The 21,134-nt window shown below is 48.3% G+C and overlaps 2 protein-coding genes across 6 annotated transcripts in view; one reads left to right on the top strand and one right to left on the bottom strand.

Annotated features, from left to right (window-relative positions):
• The window catches only part of LGMN (legumain), a 47,926-nt gene extending 29,472 nt beyond the window's left edge, over positions 1-18,454 (top strand). Inside the window, exons 13-14 of the mRNA XM_069737004.1 lie at positions 5,996-6,063; positions 17,585-18,454. Coding sequence (XP_069593105.1) covers positions 5,996-6,063; positions 17,585-17,627 — 111 coding nt within the window. The 3' untranslated portion in view covers positions 17,628-18,454. The remainder of the gene's footprint in view (positions 1-5,995; positions 6,064-17,584) is intronic.
• Positions 18,455-18,623: 169 nt separating this feature from the next.
• The window catches only part of RIN3 (Ras and Rab interactor 3), a 66,024-nt gene continuing 63,513 nt past the window's right edge, over positions 18,624-21,134 (bottom strand). For all 5 annotated transcript variants that reach the window (XM_069736967.1, XM_069736993.1, XM_069736958.1 and 2 more), the window contains exon 10: positions 18,624-20,666. In XM_069736967.1, coding sequence (XP_069593068.1) covers positions 20,367-20,666 — 300 coding nt within the window. In that variant the 3' untranslated portion in view covers positions 18,624-20,366. The remainder of the gene's footprint in view (positions 20,667-21,134) is intronic.

Here is a 21,134-nt window from a genome sequence, read left to right as displayed (position 1 = left end):
TGTACTGCCACCCCATATCCTCATGGATCCCTCAGCATGACCATGATCCTAGCACACAAGCATGCTCAGAAGTCTGGTCCTGGCTCCGTCCCCCACCCACTCGCCTACCAGAGCCTGTCGGTTGGAGGAGACGAGGACGTCCATCAGCTCCTGGACGTTTCATTCCCCTCAGGTAAGTAACTGCGTGGGATGTTTAGGTGAGTATTTTCCCCTCCCATTCCCAGATCACTCGCAGTGTGGGGGAGAAGGGTCCCTTAGGAAATGCAAGAATTTTACCTTCATTTTTATTAGGGATCCCTGGGGCAGCCACATGGGCAGAACCTTCGCGCGGCTGCTTTTCAGGCCGCGCTCCCTCCATAGCTGCGGAAGTCTGGTGGGACGCTGGATCTGCCCCCTTCTTCGGCGGCCGCAGTGCTCTCCCTGCAGCCGCACTGCTCGGCGGCCGCGGGGTCTTCACTTCATCGCGACAGGCTGCCGCGCCGCTTCCCCCTGCGGCCGCACTGCTCTGCAGCCGCATTGCATCCTGTATCTGTGCGGCGGCCTTGGCAGGCTGCCGCGCCGCTTAGTCCCTGCGGCGCACTGTTCCGGCGCCGCAGTTCTCTTTTAGGTCCCGGCTTTGGCCAAGGCCTACTTCTGGCGTCGAGACTCCGCCACTTCTGGTTTGCTCGGGTGGGCTTTTCTCCCGCCCGACAACCTTCTCCCCGCATTCTCCGCCCACCAGCGCCATCTTGGTGCTCCTGGGCGCTCAGCAGGTTCCGCCCTCCCCACTTTGCTGGCGCCACACATCGCCGCTCCACCCCTTTGCAGAGTGCGCAGTCTGGCATTTTTCCCGCGGTTCCCCTTCTTTAATTGCAGCAGGAGCTCATATCTCCTCCGTCTGAAGATTTCCCCGGAGGTCCACCACGCACGAACATCTTTCTTCACCTGGATTCCGTTTTCGTCTGCCGTGAGTAGCTCTGCACTGCAGACTGACTCTCCCCTCTGTCCCCCTGTCCTCTAACCCTCTGGCATTTTCTTCAGGGACCCGTCAAAATGTCTACCTCTAAGGGAGGCCGCTCTCGTCCTCCTACTTCTTCCTCTTCTGCCTTAGTCAAGTACTTTGCATGTTCGTCTTGTAACTGCAAACTTCCCTCAGGTCAGTCATCTTCACTCTGTCAGGCCAGCAGCAACCCGATTGTTCCCACCGCCCAGGATCCCCCGGCCGACCCGCCCGAGAGTGATACCCCCACCACAGGCTGGGCTTCCGCTCTGTCACAATCGGTGGCCGATCTAACACTGGTGTCTCAAACCCTGGTGTCCGCGCTGGATCGATTACCTCTGCAGACCCCCGCAGTAGCCAGCGGGTCGCAGGAGCCTCTGTCCGAGCCCTCCATTATAAGCCACAAAAGGTCCAGACAGGAACGCTGGTCTGAGTCTTCTTCCCGCTCCATCTCGCCACACGGTCCTCCTCTGCGGTCGGCATCCTCCCAATCCTCCTCCCCTGAGTCAGGCGAGGTGTTCTCTGATGCGCCCTCGGAGGATATTTCAGAGCTGGATTCTAACCAAATCGCTACCATGAGGGATATGGTTCAGAATTTCATTGGAGCGATAAATCAGACCTGTGGCATCAAGGATACCTCTACGGAACCCGCAGATCAGGACGTTCCGTTTAGACGGTCTAAACCATCTTCCAAGTTTTTCGCTCCGCATCCTGAATTCGAGGAGATCATGACCAGAGAAAGAGAGAATCCGACCAGACCTTTTCAGAGAGGAAAGCGCCTTGGCGTTTTAGATCCTTTTTCTCCAGATCTTACCGCAAATTGGACTGTCTCTCCCTCGGTGGATCCTCCAGTCTCTAGGCTATCCACCAACACGATCCTCCCACTGTCTGGCGGAGCATCTCTAAAGGATTCTAACAATAAGGTTATAGAATCCTTCGCGAAATCAGCCTTTGAAGCGGCTGCAGCTACTCTGTGCCCGGCCTTTGCTTCCACTTGGGTTTCAAAATTCATATCCAAATGGGCCAAACAGGTTCGACGGGGCTCCTCCCGGACAGCTGGCGGAGCTTGCCGACCAGATTTCTCATGCGAGTGAATACCTGGTCTTCGCCTCCCTGGACGCCGCGTCTTGTGCGGCTTAGGCGTCCAGCAATGCTGTTGCCATCCGTCGGACCGTCTGGCTCAAGGCCTGGCAGGCGGATTTGTCTTCTAAAAAGTCCCTTACCAGCTTGCCTTTTCAGGGTTCACGACTTTTTGGTTCCCAAGCTAGACCAAATCATTAAGGACGCCACCGGGGGCACAAGTTCTCTTCTTCCCCAGTCCAAACCTCGTCGTTCCCCTCCTAGACAACAATTTCGGTCCTTTCAACCTTTTCATCGCTTCGCGGCGTCCAACTCCTTTTACCAACAGCAACAGAGGCCACAGGCACGTCAAGAGAAGAAGTCTGTGTCCTTTAGACCCACTCCTTCCTGGCATCCCCGCTACTCCCAGGGTAGATCTTCCAGGTCCAGGACCGGAAGATCCACCTCTGCATGACTCGCGACAAGACCCCAGTCCTCTACCCAGGCTGGGCGGCAGTCTCCTCTTTTTCAGTGACGTTTGGATCTCCTCAGTAGATGACGCGTGGGTCAGGGAAGTCGTATCCTCGGGATACAAAATAGAGTTTGTTTCACGACCTCTGTATCATTTCTTCGAATCCTGACCTCCAGTAGATCCAGCTCTAATTCCCGGTTTCTTCGCAGCCATCGCTTCTCTCCTCAAAGCCAGGGTGATCGTTCCCGTCCCAGAAAAAGAACGGTTCACAGGTTTCTATTCAAACCTTTTTGTGGTGCCGAAAAAAGATGGCAACGTTTGTCCCATTCGGGATCTCAAATTGCTGAACAGGAGAGTTCATCTGAATCACTTCAGGATGGAATCGTTCAGTAATTGCTTCCATGGAAGCTCAGGAATTTCTGTGTTCCATAGATATTCAGGACGCCTACCTCCATGTTCCGATATTCCCCGGACATCACCGATTCCTGCGCTTTGCGGTGCTCCAGGAACACTTTCAGTTCATCGCCTTGCTGTTCGGTCTCGCAACCGCTCCCAGGGTTTTCACAAAGATCATGGCGGCACTGATAGCCATCTTGAGAGTCAGAGGCCTGGTCCTGTTTCCGTACCTCGACGACATCCTCATCAAGGCTCAGTCCTATTCTCAGGCTCACAAAAGTCTGTCCATCGTCCTCCCAGTCACCCTAGCCCGTTTCGGGTGGCTGGTCAACCGGAAGAAGTCCTGCCTTATTCCTTCCCAGCGCCTCGTTTTTCTGGGCATGCTCTTCGACACTCGTCAGACCAAAATCTTCCTTCCCGAAGACAAGAGATCCATCCTTCGTCGGGACATACGCTTGCTCCAGGGTCCTTGGCCTCCCTCCTTCCGATCTGCCATGAAGGTTTTGTGGAGGATGGTAGCAACATTGAAAGGGATTCCCTTCGCCCAATTTCATTTGCAACCTCTTCAGCAAGCCATTCTGTTTCAGTGGGACAGGTCTGTTTTCTCCCTGGATCGTCCGATCCGACTTTCTCTCCGGGTCAAACAGTCTCTCAACTGGTGGCTGGCGTCACCTCTCCTCTCCCAGGGCAGAGGCAGGTCCTTCCTTCCAGTTCACTGGCAAGTAGTGACGACAGACGCCAGCCTGCTCGGCTGGGGTGCGATGTTTCGCCACCTGACTGTTCAGGGCCGTTGGTCGGCGCAGGAGTCAACTCTGCCGATCAATGTTCTCGAGATTCGGGCCATTTTCCTGTCCCTTCGTCACTGGGAAAGAATTCTCAGGGGCCTTCCAATCCGAATCCAGATGGACAAAGCCACAGCTGTGGCTTATGTCAACCATCGGGGGGGGGGACTCTGAGTTCCCTGGCCGAGGTATCCAAGATCCTCCTCTGGGTGGAGGCAACTGTTCCGGTGATATCCGCGGTGCATATCCCCGGAATGGACAATTGGGCTGCCTACTTCCTCAGCTGCGAGGGTCTCGCGGCAGAGGAATGGTCTTCCATCAGATTTGCCTTCGATGGGGGACTCCGGATGTGCACCTCACGGCATCCCGAATGAACAGGAAGGTTCCTCGGTTCGTCTCCAGATCGCGCGACCCTCTCGCAGTGGGCGTCGACACTCTGGCCATTCCTTGGTCGCAGTTTGTACTGCCCTATCTGTTCCCACCTCTTCCCTTGCTTCCCAAGCTGTTGAAAAAGATCAAAGCGGTAGGGGTGCCGGTCATTCTGATCGCCCCGGATTGGCCCAGGAGAGCATCGTTTGCGGACATCGTCAACCTTCTCGCAGATGCCCCCTGGCACCTTTCAGACAGGCCCGATCTGCTGTCTCAGGGTCCAATCTGCCACCCGAATTCTCGGTCGCTCAGTTTAACGGCGTGGCTGTTGAGACCGCAGTTCTAAGAGCGTCTGGCCTTTCGGACTGGGTGATTCGCACCATGATCCAGGCTCGGAAGCCTTCGTCTTCCAGGACCTACTATCGTACCTGGAAGGCTTACTTCCGTTGGTGTGAGTCCAACTGCGTCTCACCTATGTCTTTTTCCCTGCCTTCCATCTTGGCCTTCCTTCAGGCAGGGCAGGATTCGTGTCTCGCTCTCAGTTCCCTAAAGGGCCAGGTTTCTGCGCTCTCTGTCCTTTTTCAGAAGACGTTATCTTCTCGACCACAGGTTAAGACTTTCTTCAAGGAGTAGCCCACGCTGTCCCTCCATACAGGGCCCTGGTGAATTCATGGGATTTAAATCTTGTGCTGAACGTTTTGAGGGGTGCCTCCTTTGAACCTCTCAGGGAGGTTTCCCTGTCACTTCTTTCTTGGAAGGTGGCCTTTCTTGTGGCCATCACTTCTATCCGCCGCGTCTCCGAGTTGGCGGCCCTTTCTTGCCGACCTCCTTTCTTGGTCATCCACCAGGACAAGGTGGTCCTCAGGCCTCCGCCTTCCTTCCTTCCTAAGGTGGTTTCCACCTTCCACCTCAACGAGGACATCGTTCCACCTTCCTTTTGCCCAGCTCCGTCTCATTCTCTGGAGCGATCGTTGAACAAGCTGGGCCTCGTCAGGGCTGTGAGGATCTACCTGGATAGAACGTCAGCTTTCCGGAAGACTGATTCTCTTTTCGTCATTCCTGATGGCACACGCAGAGGCCTGCTGGCTTCCAAGGCGACTATTGCTCGCTGGATCTGAACGGCAATTTTGGAGGCTTACCGGGTCAAGAACAGAGTTCCCCCTCCTGGGATAAAGGCTCACTCTACCCGGGCAGTCGGCGCCTCCTGGGCGCTGCACCACAGGGCTTCCGCCTTACAGCTCTGCAAAGCGACAACTTGGTCTTCCATCCACACGTTCGCCAAATTTTACAAGGTCCATACCTACGCTTCGGCGGACGCCAGTCTAGGCAGAAGGATCTTACAGGCGGCAGTGGTGAGTCTTTTGACCTGATGGAAGTCTGTTTTTCCCGCCCCAGGGACTGCTTTTGGACGTCCCATGGTTCCTGTGTCCCCCAATGAGAGGCGATAGAGAAAACAGGATTTTTGGTTGCTTACTTTAAAATCTGTTTCTCGGAGCCTCCATTGGGGGACACAACCCTCCCATGTTAGTTTTCGCTGTCCTATGACTGTTCTCATGTTTACAGTTCTCATGTTTGTGGTTATGTTTCAACCTTACTGTTTTTCTCCTACTGCTTTCTCACTAACTGAAGAGTATAATGCCAGTCGGTGTGGTGTAGACTGCAGAGGAGGAGCTAACTTTTTTGTGCATAGTGTCAGCCTCCTAGTGGCAGCAGCATACACCCATGGTTCCTCTGTCCCCCAATGGAGGCTCAGAGAAACAGATTTTACGGTAAGCAACCAAAAATCCAGTTTTTTTTTTTTTTGTTTGTTTGTTTTTTGTGTTGATGAATTGGAAGCTGCTGCAGTGAACCCAGGATCTGCCTGATATTATTCCCTGCTGGTCCTAGTAGTGTGATATGTGATTTAAGCAGTAATGTATTTTGTTTTTGTCCTTGCAGTATGAATATGCCATGAGGCAGTTGTACACGCTGGTGAATCTCTGTGAGGCCGGCTACCCTCTGGACAGGTAACATTTTGACGTTATTACATTCAGACAGAACAGAGAAGTGATACCTGCCATCAGCCTGTTCCCTGCTAGGCCGGACCAGCCGAATCTATCTATCTATCTGATCACTAACCAAATATTTCTGGCTCCAAGTTTAAGCATTTTTTTTTTTTTTTTTAATTCTGTTTATTAAATTTTTCAACATATAACAAAACGGTTATACAATAATAGTAATCCCAACAACAAATCCTATCTTAGGAACCCACCCTTAACCCTCCTCCATAACATCTGTGTAAGGTTTAAGCATTTTAGCGATTTATAGAAATGGATGTGGAATATATTTTGCTGATCAATATAGGCTTCTGGTGCAGATTAGATTTTCAGCTTTAATTTGAGGGGATTTACTTCCTAATTGGAGGAAGAGTTCAGGAATTACAGCTGCTTAATATACAGCTGCCTCTTTTTCAAGGGATCAAAAGTATTTGGACGTTTACAGTGCCTTGCGAAAGTATTCTGCCCCCGGGAACTTTTCAACCTTTTCCCACATTATGCTTCAAACATAAAGATACCAAATGTCAACATCAAGTGGAACACAATTGTGAAGTTGAACAAAATTTATTGGTTATTTTAAATTTTTGTGGAAATTCAAAAACTGAAAAGTGGGGCATGCAATATTATTCGGCCCCTTTTACTTTCAGTGCAGCAAACTCACTCCAGAAGTTCATTGTGAAGTTCTGAATGATCCAATGTTGTCCTAAATGCCTAATGATGATAAATATAATCCACCTGTGCGTAATCAAGTCTCCGTATAAATGCACCTGCTCCGTGATAGTCTCAGGGTTCTGTTTGAAGCACAGAGAGCATCATGAAGACCAAGGAACACAACAGGCAGGTCTGTGATACTGTTGTGGAGAAGTTTAAAGCCGGATTTGGATACAAAATGATTTCCAAAACTTTAAACATCCCAAGGAGCACTGTGCAAGCAATCATATTGAAACGGAAGGAGCATCATACCCCTGCAAATCTACCAAGACCCAGCCGTCCCTCTAAACTTTCATCTCAAACAAGGAGAAGACTGATCAGAGATGCAGCCAAGAGGTCCATGATCACTCTGGATGAACTGCAGAGATCTACAGCTGAGGTGGGACAGTCTGTCCATAGGACAACAATCAGTCGTACACTGCACAAATCTGGCATTTATGGAAGAGTGGCAAGAAGAAAGCAGTTTCTCAAAGATATCCATAAAAAGTGTTTCAAATTTGCAACAAGCCACCTGGGAGACACACCAAACATGTGGAAGAAGGTGCTCTGGTCAGATGAAACCAAAATGAAACTTTTTGGCAACAATGCCAAACGAAATGTTTGGCGTAAAGGCAACACAGCTCATCACCCTGAACCCACCATCCCCACTGTCAAACGTGGTGGTGGCAGCATCATGGTTTGGGCCTGCTTTTCTTCAGCAGGGACAGGGAAGATGGTTAAAATTGATGGGAAGATGGATGGAGCCAAATACAGGACCATTCTTGAAGAAAACCGGTTGGAGTCTGCAAAAGACTTGAGACTGGGACGGAGATTTGTCTTCCAACAAAACAATGATCCCAAACATAAAGCAAAATCTACAATGGAATGGTTCACAAATAAACGTATTCAGGTGTTAGAATGGCCAAGTCAAAGTCCAGACCTCAATCCAATCGAGAATCTGTGAAAAGAGCTGAAAACTGCTGTTCACAGACGATCTCCATCAGACCTCACTGAGCTCGAGCTGTTTGCCAAGGAAGAATGGGCAAGAATTTCAGTCTCTCGATGTACAAAACTGATATAGACATGCCCCAAGCGACCTGTAATCGCAGCAAAAGGTGGCGCAACAAAGTATTAAGTTAAAAGGGCCGAATAATATTGCACGCGCCACTTCTCAGTTTTTGAATTTCCACAAAAATTTAAAATAACCAATAAATTCCGTTCAACTTCACAATTGTGTTCCCCTTGTTGTTTCTTCACCAAAATGTACATTTGGTATCTTTATGTTTGAAGCATGATATGTGGGAAAAGGTTGAAAGGTTCCAGGGAGCCAAATACTTTCGCAAGGCACTGTACCTTAAGTTCTTATAATGGCCTTTTCCCTCATTAGGGTATGTTTCCATGTGGCGTACCAGCAGCGCTTTGAACACAGCAGATCCCCACTCCGTCCAAAGCACTGCCGGCTTTTGTACGTGCGGTGATTCCACATGTGTTCGTTGAACCATGCGGTATCACCGCATCCTATACAAAGAACAGTGCTATTTATCTTGCGGAGACTGAGCGTCTCCGCAAGATAAATAGACATGCTGCGGTCTACGAAGACGAGCCACGTGTGTAAATGCAGGATTGCCACCTGTGTTTTTGTATGCACAGTGGATATAGGATTTCATAAAATCCCATCCACTATGCTGTAACATCTGGCCGCGGACTGGACGCTGCGGCTATACGCAGCGTCCAATCCTCGGCAAATACTGAACGTGGAAACATACCCTTAAAGGGAACTTGTCACCCCCTCTGGCGTGTTTAACTAAAAGAGCCAGCTTGTGCAGCACTAATGCTGCATTCTATGAAGGTGGCTCTTCTTTTTGTGCTCCCTTCCAATACAGCAATATCAATTTTTATAATTTTCGCACCATACCTTTAGTCTTTCCGGGGGGCACATCTTTTTCCCTGAACTCAACTGCCTCCCAGTCATCAGTCAGCCCCTCCAGGCGCCGCCTCCTCTGTCTTCAGTAACGTACCCGGCGCCTGCGCTGTGCTTTTTTTCGGGCATGTGCCGCCTTTCATCTCGCACCTGCGTGTACCCGAGACCCCATCCTGCAGTGTGAATAAATCAGAACATACTGCGGGGCGGGATTCTCAGGATTCTTCCGCCGACCAATGTCCCTGGACAGTCAGGTGGTGAAATACCGCACCCCAGCCGAGAAGGCTGTCGTCACCACCTGCCAATGCACTGGAAGACAGGACCGACCCTGGAAGATGAGAGGGGATGATAGCCACCAATTGAGAGATCCGAACAGGGCGATCCAGAGAGAGAACAAACCTGTTCCACTGAGAGAGGATGGCCTGCTGAAGTGGTCTTGAATGGAATTGCGCAAGAAAAATTGCTTCATACGCTGCCACCATCCTTCCAAGGACTGTCATAGCTGAACGGAAAGATGGAAGCCGAGGGCCCTGTAGAGGATGAACTCCCTGCTGGAGGATTGCTCTCTTCTCTTTGGGAAGAAAAACCCTGGTCTGGTGCGTGTTAAACACCATGCCTAGAAAAATGAGGACCTGAGTCGGAATAAGGCAAGACTGTCTCTTTTCGGATGGCTAGTCAACAGAGCAGTGTGTCCAGAGCGATGGCCAGACGTTCCTGGGCCTGAGAGAGACTGAGCCTTGAAGAGGATGTTGCCGAGGTACAGGATGAGCACTAGGCCCCTGATCCGCAGAATGGCCATTCACGCTGCCGTGATTTTTGTGAAAACCCTGGGAGCGGTTGTGAGCCCGAACGGCAGGGCGATGAATTGAAAAGGTCCGCAAAATGCAGAAATCTGATGCCCTAGGAAAATGGAGATGGGGGTCCTGGATGTTTATGGAGTACAGGAATTCCTGCGCCTCTATGGAAGCAATTACTGAACAAAGGGATTTCATCCTGAAATGATGCAGGCGGACCAGTTTGTTCAGTAACTTTAGATCCAGGATGGGATGAACCGCACAGTCCTTTGGCACCACAAATGGGTTTGAATAAAACCATGTGAACTGGAACAGGAATAATGACCCCCTGAACTGAGAAAGGAGGCGATGGAAGCAAAGCAACCCAGAAACCACAGAAGCATCTCTTGGAGGACGAGAATCGAAGAAACTATCTCGGGGCCACGAAACAAAATCGGTTTTGTATCCTGAGGATACAATCTCCCTGACCCATGCGCCTTTTACTGAGGCAAGCCAAAAGTCTCTGAAAAACAGAGACGGCCGCCCAGCCTGATAAACCTGGTAATCTTCCTCGGCATGACTCATCAAGATCCCAGCGTATCTAAGTCTGGCGGATCTACTCTGGGCGATACAGGGACACCAGGAAGGGGTGGGTTTAAAGGAAGCCTTTTTCCTATCCTGGCGAGCCTGCGGCCTCGGCTGGCTGGAAAAATCCTCTGTCGCAGCGAAAGGAGCAAAAATCCCCAAACTGACGCTTCAGAGGAAGTCGACGAGGTTTGAACTGGGGAAGGAGGGAACTTGTGCACCCACTGGCCTCTTTAATAATTTGGTCCAACCTGGTGCCAAACAGACTGGATCCTTAGAAAAGCATTGTAAGGGACTTTTTAGAAGATAAGTCTGCCTGCCAGGCCTTAAGTGTATGTGCACACATTGCGGATTCTCTGCGGATCCGCAGCGTTTTTTGAAGTTCAGAAAGGCTGCAGATCCGCAATTGATTTACAGTACAATGTAAATCAATGAGAAAAAAAAAATGCTGTGCACACTTTGCAGAAAATCCGCTGCGGAAACGCTGCGGTTTAAAAGAAGTAGCATGTCACTTCTTTTTTGTGAATCTGCACCTTTTTTGTACCCATTCCATTATGGAAAACCGCAGGGGTAAAAAATGCGCAAGAAAAACGCACAAAAAACGCTGCTGAAACGCACAAAAAGCGCGACAAATCCGCAGGTGCGTTTTCTGCCAGGAGAGGCAGAATCTGCACCAGACATTCTTAAGCCTAATCCGCAACGTGTGCACATAGCCTAAGCCAAATGGTCTGACGAATGGCCACAATATTGCTTGAAGACTGAGCCACGCATGAAGCAGTGTCCAGGGAGGCAGATACCATGTACTTCCCTGCATGATAAATTTGATCCACCAGGTCTTCCAGTTCCTCCAGTCGAGCTCCAGCAAGAATGCCCTGACCCAGCTGTTTAGCCCATGCAGCTATGGACTTTGACACCCAAGTAGAGGCAAAGACAGGGCACAACGTAGAAGCAGCCGCTTCAAAGGCTGACTTTGCAAGAGATTCTACAATCCTGTTATTTGAGTCCTTGAGGGATGCTCAATTAGTAAGCGGGAGGACAGTGTTGGACAGTCTGGAGACTGGCAGGTCCGCAGTTGGAGAAGCCATCCAGTTAGCCACGAGCTCAGGGGCGAAGGGATATAGGATGCCGAGGCGCTTCCCTCTTTGGAAGTGTCTGGTTGGGTTCTCTTTTCCTGGCAAGAACCTCCTCAAATTCTCTATGTGGGGCAAAAGCCTTGGGAGCTGGTTTTGACCATCTAAGCGAAACCGCCTGTTCTGCGGGTTCCATAGAGGTGTCCTTAATGCTAAAGGTCTGGTTGACCTCCACAATGAGGCTCTGGACCTTGTCTCTCATGTTAGAGGCTTGGTCCGAGTCATCCTGATAGTGCGTCTGAAAATGCTTTGCCTGAGGAGGATCGGGAAGAGGCACACCGCTGGGGAAGACCGGAGGGAGAGATGGAGCGGGAAGACGAAATAGAACGATGCGCCTGCCTGGATCTCTCATGACCTATGGGTGTAGGCACAGTCTGAGTTCTGCGACCCACTAGCAATGGCGGAGTCTGGGAGGGGCAACCTGTCAAGAACGGACACCAGGGTCTGTGACACCGTGGTGAGGTCTGCCACTTACTGAGACAAGAGGGAAAGCCCACACTGGGATAGGGGCATTGCTCTCACCTTGGACAGAAGGGGGCTCCTGGGTGACATAGGGGAGAGGAATGACCTGAAGGGAGCTTGCAGTTACACAAAGAGCATACAAGGTGTCTGACAAGAGCAGAGGAAGCAGGGGGACAGGAACGCTCTCCTTTAGGATTAGGCATGATGAGCAGACCCACTGATTCCAGAAGGTTAGGGGATAGAAGGGGAATGTAGAGGAGAGTGTCCATCTGCAGAGCTACTCACAGTAAGATGCAGATGTCCCGTAGTCTGCTTCCAGCTGTGAAGGGCAATGAAGAGAAGATGCAGGTCCCACAGAAACAAAATAGCCTTCCGGATCCACACAGACAATGGCGATTGCAATGAGGGTGAAAAGGATACGCAGCAGGGTGAGTGAACGCTGAAGGTAAAAAAAGCCCGCTCTCCAGGGCTGGAAGAAGGGGCTGAGCTAACCGCCGGGTCCGGAAGGAAAAAGATGCCGACTACTGCAGCGCTGCCTGAAGCCAGGAAGAGTGGGCGGAGCTAACCGCCGGGAGATGAGGAAGCAACTGGCTGGAGAACGGGTGGCTTTCCTCCCGCCTAAAGTGCTCGGAAGAAGGTGCTGAGAAGGGGGTGGAGTCAATGCTAGGCTCGAGAAGCCAGGGCCCAGATTACAGCCGGTGACCGCCGAAACAGAGGGGAGCTGTGCGGAGGCCCTAAAAGTGCAGTAAAAGGTAGTCCAGTGCCCCAATCTTAAAGCCCTACTATCCCAGCGCCCGTTAAAAATAAAGAGAAAAAAAATACACTTCTTCTGTCTTCATCCGTTGATCTTTTGTATCTTCTTCTTTCTGTGGATCTTTACCTCGTCGCCTCTGGAAGGAACCTGTGGAAAAAGGAGATGTACTTATCTATCCATGAAATGTCAGACGTCCGAAAATGCTGTCTTGCAGGACGTCCTCACCTCCTAAAACTGATAGGCTTTGGTGGGTGAGTGGGTAGGTGATGGGGGGCCAGGACCGAATCCGGATCACCTAAACACTCTTCTGTGTTAGGGGGTTGGGGGTCTTGCCGACTAGACATATGAGAATACGAGGTGGCAGTACACGCCGTACTCAGTCTCGACGTGGGAGTACAGTTGTGGCTGTTCACACTGTATCCCTCCAGAGGTAGGGGAGAAGATCCATCTGAAAAAAGGAGTAGTTACTGGAAAACGATGAAAAGTGAGGTAGATATTGGTCTAGTGAAAGACCCGTGTCCACCTCCTACTGACAATAAGCTAAAACTGATTAACCTAGTGCCAGTCGGTGGGGTGTACCCCACTGAGGAGGAGCTAACTTTTTTTTTTTTGTGCATAGTGGCAGCCTCCTAGTGGCAGCATACACACCCATGGTTCCTGTGTCCCCAATGAAGCGATAGAGAAAAACCTCTTCACTACATCCCTCCCAGAATGATGGGAGGAAAAAGAAAAAAAAAAAGTCTAGAGAAGGCTTGGAGCGGCTCCCGATCCCTGGCTTCGAACATCCTCTGTAACACATGGTGCAATCTTGCCTTGCGCAGGCGTGTACCATGGAGGACAGAGAATGAACTTCAATCCAATATTGCAGCCAGCATGCAGCCAGCGGGTAAGGAAAGGGTGAATCAAACACCCGAAAACCCCGCCCCTATGGCTGAAGATTGTTCCCTCCAAATTCAGGTGACAGAGTCCCTTTAACACAAAACTGAAAATAAAAATTAGGAAGCAGCCACAACAAAACTGATTTCATCAACCTAGGTATCATTTTATTCAATATAACGGCACCGACTTGACACTGGCCGTAGGTTACTGTGCACAATCCTGCTGAGAGGTTCTTTTTAACATACATTTCCAGCGATCGCGTCAGAAATCCACCAATCTGTGACGCCCCCATCACGTGATCACGGCGTAGGTTGGCATGACAACCAGAGGTTTCCTGGAGACCTCTATGGTTGTCACTGCTGGATTGCTATGAGCACAACCTGGTAGTCGGCGCTCATGGCAAGTGAGGTATTCTGCTATATACAATTGATTTGATCATCGCCTACATGTAGCAGAGCTGATCGGTTTATGGCAGCTTCAAGCCTCCCATGGAGACTATTGAAGCATGTCAAAAATAAAAGTTCAAATCACCCCCCTTTCGCCCCATTCAAAATATATATATATATATATATATATATATATATATATATATATATATATAAAAAATCAAACATACACATATTTCGTATCACCGCGTTCAGAATCGTCCGGTCAATTAAAGAAAAGTCATAACCTGATCGCTAAACTGCATAACGAGGGGAAGAAAAAAATTAAAACGCCAGAATTACGTTTTTTGGGTCCCCACGACATTGCATTAAAATGCAATAACGGGCGATCAAAAGAACGTATCTGCACAAAAGTGGTATCCTTAAAAACGTCAGCTCAGCACGCAAAAAATAAGCCCTCACCCGACATCAATGAAAAATGGAGACGCTACAGGTAATGGAAAATTGCACTTTTTTTTTTTAAACGTTTGGAATTTTTTTTTTTCACCACTTAGATAAAAAAAAGAACCTAGACATGTTTGGTGTCTATGAACTTGTAATGACCTGGAGAATCACAATGGTAGATCAGTTTTAGCATGTAGTGAAACTAGTCAAAACAAAATTGTCGGATTGCACCTTTTTTGCAATTTCACTGCACTTTTAATTTTTTCCCGTTTTCCATGATATTACATGTTAAAAACCAATAGTGTTGTTCAAAAGTAAAACTCATCCCGCAAAAAACAAGCCCTCACATGGCCATATTGACGGAAAAATAAAAAAGCTATGGCTCTGGGAAGAAGGGGAGCAAAAAATGAAAATGCATAACCAAAAATGCCTGCGGTCATGAAGGGGTTAAAGTAGAGACCTTCAAGCTTAGAGTTGTTTTTTTATTTTAAAAAAAAAGTGTCCTGCAGCAGTGAGATTGGTCAGATCCAGAAATATTTAGCTTTTCACTAAACAGATTTATAAATGTTTACCCAAACACTAATCTTCCCAGTGATTCCTATTCACATGCAGGCTCTGTCATTCTAATGTGGGCACAGGCACAGCTCCTCTCTGCCTTTCCTCCTCCAGACTCTTATTTGGCCTTGGTCCCTTCTTCTTACCACCACATTTGCTGCTGCATACTCTCTGCCCAAAGCTGGTGGCCGATCTGATGACTACAAACTTTTCCTTATTTTTATGCAAAAGAATAAATCAATTGGACTCTAAAGGTACCTTCACACTCAGCAACTTTGCAACGAGAACGACAATGATCCGTGACGTTGCAGCGTCCTGGATAGCGATCTCGTTGTGTTTGACACGCAGCAGCGATCAGGATCCCGCTGTGCCATCGCTGGTCGGAGCTAGAACGCCAGAACTTTATTTGGTCGTCAGGTCGGCGTGTATCGTGATGTTTGACAGCAAAAGCAACGATGCCTGCAACGTTTTACATGGAGCTAACGACCAGCGAGAACGAAAACTGAGTCGCCGTTACGTCACTGGATCGCTCCTGCATCGTTCTGGAGCTGCTGTGTTTGACGTTTCTACAGCGACCTAAACAGCGACGCTGCAGCAATTGGCTCGTTGTCTATATCGCTGCAGCATCGCTGAGTGTGACGGTACCTTAAGTGACAGAAGGAGAGTTTGCATATTAAAGGTTTTGTTTTACCTTTTTTATATATTTGGTAGCTGTGACTCCCCATTCACAGACTTTAGCATCACAACCACGGGTCCATCGGTCCTGCTGGATGGGGGTTACTTAGCTTTTTGCACCCAGTTCAGACAACTCCAGAAATCCTTCTTGTGCTGTTCCTCCACCTATCATACATGTGTGAGACTGGTTTGATGCCGCACTGCTCCTTGTAGCTGGAAGCGTTGGATTTTAGAGGATTTAAGTGTAAGCAGTGTAATTAGTTTAATTTGATGTAATATGCACTGTATATGCAGCACATCCAGGCTGCGGGGGACACATATTGATGGGATCCGCTGCAGGACACTTTTTTTTTTTTTTTTGGCTGGACATTTTGCACTTTTGGCCAAGGCCGTGTTAAGTGACATGAAAATGTGACTTAATGTCAAAATTAACAGAACTTTACAAACTTACAAAATAGATAAAAATCGCATACACAATGTAATGTATTGTAATGTATGTATATGTAATGTACCGTATATACTCGAGTATAAGCCGACCCCCCCCCCTAATTTTGCCACAAAACTGGGAAAACTTAATGACTCGAGTATAAGCCTAGGGTGGAAAATGCAGCAGCTACTGGTAAATTTCAAAAATAAAAAGAGATACCAATAAAAGTAAAATTAATTGAGACATCAGTAGTTTAAGTGTTTTTGAATATCCATATTGAATCAGGAGCCCCATATAATGCTCCAGACAGTTTATGATGGGCTCCATAAGATGCTCCATGTTAAAATATGCCCCATATAATGCTGCACAAATGCTGATTATGGCCCCATAAGATGCTTCGTACAGATAATTGCCCCATATAATGCTGCACATGGCCACATAAGATGCCCCAGACAGATATTTGCCCCATATAATGCTGCACATGGCCCCATACAGATATTTGCCCCCATATAATGCTGCACATGGCTCCATACAGATGCTCCATACAGATATTTGCCCCATATGCTGTTGCTGCGATTAAAAAAATAAAATTACATACTCACCTCTCCGGCCCCCGTTACTTGCTATAGTCACCTGCTCCCCGTTCCACCGATGACAGCCGCTGTGTCTTCCCTGTCCTCTGCACCGACGTTCAGGAAGAGGGCGGCGCGCACTAATCGCGTCACCGCGCCCTCTGACCTGAGCGTCACTGCGGAAGACACAGCGGCACCGACGGTGGAACGAAGAGCAGGTGAGTATCGCGCACTGCCCCCGTCATACTCACCTGTTCCTGGCGCCGTCACTGCACGTCTGTTCCCCAGCGCCGCATTTTCTTCCTGTAGTGAGCAGTCACTGTTACAGCTCATTACAGTAATGAATATGCGGCTCCACCCCATTGGGAGGTGGAGCCGCATATTCATTACTGTAATGAGTGGTACCATGTGACCGCTCACTACAGAAAGAAGCTGCAGCGCCAGGGAAGCAGGGACCGCGCCAGGAGCAGGTGAGTATAATTAGACAGCCCTCGCTCCCCCTCCCCTGCCGACCCCGGGGTATGACTAGAGTATAAGCCGAGAGGGGGACTTTCAGCCCCAAAAAGTGGGCTGAAAATCTCGGCTTATACTAGAGTATATACGGTAGATTAAAAAAAAAAAAAAAAAATCATATGATTAGTACCAAGATGTTCACCAATTGCCACAATTGGGTTCTCTAAGAGCAGTATTAAGTGTGATAAAACACCCAGTCATGCAAACTTCATTCTATTTATGGCTTTAAAAAACAAACTGCATTGAGTGTTAGGCTATGTGCACACGTTGCTGATTCTCTGCGTTTTTTGCAGTGCAGAAACGCTGCAAATCCGCAATTGATTTACAGTACAATGTAAATCAATGAGAAAAAAAAAATGCTGTGCACACTTTGCGGAAAATCCACTGCGGAAACGCTGCGGTTTAGAAGAAATACATGTCACTTTTTTGTGAATCTGCAGTGTTTTTGTACCTAATTCCATTATAGAAAACCGCAGGGGTAAAAAACGCAGCACATCCGCAAGAAAAACGCATAAAAAATGCTGCGGAACCGCAAAAAAAAAAAACACAACAAATCCGCAGGTGCGTTTTCTGCCAGGAGAGGCAGAATCCGCACCAGAAATTCCTAAGCCTAATGGACACAGGAGCTAATTAATGCTGCACTCATTACCACTTTCAGGCCACCAAATGAGTTAATATGCTCCATTGAGATCTGATTTAAAAGTCTGCCATCCTTTCTTCTGCAGAATCCTCCAGGTTATGGAGAACGTTTGCCACAATCTGCACTGAGGGCTGCCAATCACCAGCAGCTTCTGTAGGGAACCTGATCACTACCCTCCAGCTGCCCGTCCGCTCCTGGTGCAGCAGAGCCAAATCTGGGACCCCCAAGGTGGCTGCTCACACTACAACCAAACTGGACAGTCCTTGGTTAATGATTAAGAATATAAGCAAGAAGCAAGGTGTTTTTTTGCGATCCTCAACGATTGGGATGAGACGGCGCCTGGCAAGAGCAACCAGAGGCGACTGGCAGCTTTGGTCACGTTCCAGCTAACGCCATATGGAGACCTGGTAATGTCGGGTACTTTTACCTCCTGACCTAGTGCCCTTGATGTCAGTTTTACCTCCTAAGAAAAAATGACTGCCACTTGATTTGGTTTGCTTTTAAAGCAAACTCCTGCATTTCACTGTGCTATACTGACATGTTACATCCAGAGCTGCATTCATCATTCTGCAGTTCCTCACATTTTGCTGCTACATCTCCGATATCTGAGACCAGTGCAGGTTGTTATAAGTTCCTATTGGAAGATCAAGAGCTGCGCTCACAAATCTGCCGCTCATTATGCAGTCCCCTGAAGGCTTTAGATTTGCCTAAATTTGTTCGTGTGCAAAATATATAAATTATCCTTAATCTGACTGCTCCACGTCACAGACCTTTTGCAGCAGTCAGAAGAACTTGCCTTTAAATTTTATTTTTGCTTTTGACCTTCTAATGGGATCTGACTGTTTTTGATTGGAAATTACAGCAGATTTTTTTTTGACATCCATGTAATGATTGTAAAAGATGTTAAATTCTGATTTTTCTCCTTATGTTTGAAATAATAAAATTGGCTCCATCACCCCCTGATGTCCATTATGTCCCGTCCAGCACTGATGCTCAGTACAAATATCGGCATTTTCCTGCTGAAGTGGTGTGTTTGTTTTTTGTTTTGTTATTTTGCAGGCTGTACAGAATGAGCAATGCTCCATGTGTAATTAAATACCACATCATAAATAATAGCAGACATCCTATGTGCATTTTAATTTAATGCTATGCTCCATCATACAACAGCTGTACAGGTAAAAATTTGGCAACATTACATTGGCTTCAATAGAACTAATGTGATTTCTGCGTGGCAGAAGGCCCTGGAGCAGTTTTGCTAGCTATCAGTCAATGTACATGTATACAAGGGTTTGAGCAATTTTCATAGCAAATGCTTTAAAGGGAACCTGTCAGCAGGATTGTGCACTGTAACCTACGGTCAGTGTCAGGTCAGTGCCATTATACGGAATAATGATACCTGGTGATGAAATCTGTCTCATGGTTGTGTTTTTTAATGTTTATTTTCAGTTTTGTGTTAATGATATGCCCATGTCCCGGGGCAGCCTGTGGGGGGGGCTTCATGTTGTACTCCGATTAGGTATTCTGTCTACAGAAGGGGATTTTTTTTTTTTTCAAGCTCTATCTACTATATAATTGTCTATGGGTCACTTCCGTCTGTCTGTCTGTCACAGATATTCATTGGTCCCGGCCTCTGTCTGTCATGGAATCCAAGTCGCTGATTGGTCGTGGCAAAACGCCCACGACCAATTAGCGACGGGCGCAGTCCGGCGGCAACATGGCCGCTCCGTACTCCCCTCCAGTCAGCGCTCACACAGGGTTAATGGCGTGGTGTAACGCATTCCATTAACGCTGCTATTAACCCTGTGAGACCAACTTTTTTTTTACTATTGATGCTGCCTATGCAGCCTCAATAGTAAAAAGATCTAATGTAAAAAAAAAAAAAAAAATCATTATATACTCACCTTCCACCTCCTTTCCCGCTCCTCGCGACGCTCCGGTAACCGCTCCATGCAAGCGGCAGGTTCCGGTGGCAAGGATGGTATGCGACAAGGACCTGCCATGACGTCACGGTCATGTGACCGCGACCTCATCACAGGGCCTGCGTGAGAAGGACCTGCCATGACGTCACGGTCATGTGACCGCAACATCATCACGGGTCCTGCGCTAACAACCCTGGGATCGGAAGCTGCCGAGTGCACTGCACACAGGCAACATGACTACAAGGGGCCTTCGGAAGGTGAGTATATGTTTATTTTTTTAACCTGTGACATACGTGGCTGGTCAATATACTATGTGGACTGTGCAATATACTACGTGGATATGCATATTCTAGAATACCCGATGCGTTAGAATCGGGCCACCATCTAGTATATAATATTCATTGTTAACTTGGGGGCAGTTCAGTGGGGATCAGTGACCTGTCAGCAGTCCCAATTATGAATACCTAATCAGAGCATCACATGCAGACCCCTCAACTGAGTGTGTGTGTGTGTAGTAAGTGTGCACAATCCTGCTGACTGGTTTGCTTGGCCTTAAAGGGAACTTATCTATCGTATGTTAGTCAACAAGTTTAATAGGGTCCATGTGCACTAGACCCATGCGAGAGGCCCTATGTGGGCAGGTTGTGTTGCTGCAATAATCTAATAATCCAGCAGGAGGCGCTCTGGAATGGTCCAGCCATTCCCACACCCCTGGAATTGTCTTGGTAACACAAAGCTGAGACTGGCGCTAGAGGAGGTTAAGCTCGCTGAGCACCGTGTCCTGGGCCCTAGAGGAAGTTAAGCTCGTTGAGCACAGTGTCCTGGGCGCTAGAGGAGGTTTAGCTCGTTGAGCACCATGTCCTGGGCACTAGAGGAGGTTGAGCTCGCTGAACACAGTGTCCTGGGTGCTAGAGGAGGTTGAGCTCACTGAGCACAGTGTTCTGGGTGCTAGAGGAGGTTGAGCTCGCTGAGCACAGTATCCTGCGCGCTGCGCTGTCTGTACACAAAGTGGAAGTCCAGCTTCTGCTCGTTCTTCAGCAGCTGGGATTTCACCTGCTGAGGGAAGGCATCTTCTAACAACCGGATGCAGCGCTCATTCACCTGTACAAACAGTCCATAATTCTCTGCTTGGGACACCTCAAATTTCTCTGCGCACTGTTTGGCCACCTCGGCCACGCTTGTGTCTGGTTTTGTGGCCAAAGTTCTGGTTTGAGAGTTGGAGTCCTCAAATGAGATGGTGATGAAATCCTGTGATGAGAAAGTGGAAAATGATAGGATGAGAGAGGAGGCCAAATATCTCCCTCCAGAATAATGGAGGCCCATTCAGTATCACACATCACCACAGCTGTGTACCAAAGGACAGCAGGAGGTAAGAGATCTAACAAACAAAAACCCTAACCTGTCCTCTTCAACTTGTCTGGCTTTCCAGCAATGGGGTTCTTAAGCTTTTGGTTTAATTCGCACAAGTTTCCCATAGGAAACGCCTCCAATGACATTCACTACTAAACTGCTAATGTTTTAAAGGGAACTTGTCACTAGGAAAACGCAGTTCTCCGATTGTACTGACAGGCTGTCGCTTTTACTATTGAACCTCAAAACTTCAAAGTGATTTGTTATCTAGACTCAGACAAGTGAGCAGCCTTTTTTTTTTCTTACAGAAACTATGTATAAAATAAGTTAAAGATACAAATGTCAGACCATATATAAAATGTTTTG

The sequence above is a fragment of the Ranitomeya imitator genome, chromosome 1, assembly GCF_032444005.1.
Source record: "Ranitomeya imitator isolate aRanImi1 chromosome 1, aRanImi1.pri, whole genome shotgun sequence".
Lineage (NCBI taxonomy): Eukaryota > Metazoa > Chordata > Amphibia > Anura > Dendrobatidae > Ranitomeya > Ranitomeya imitator.
Note: the sequence above shows the minus strand (reverse complement) of the source record. Positions and strands in the feature narration are given on the sequence as shown.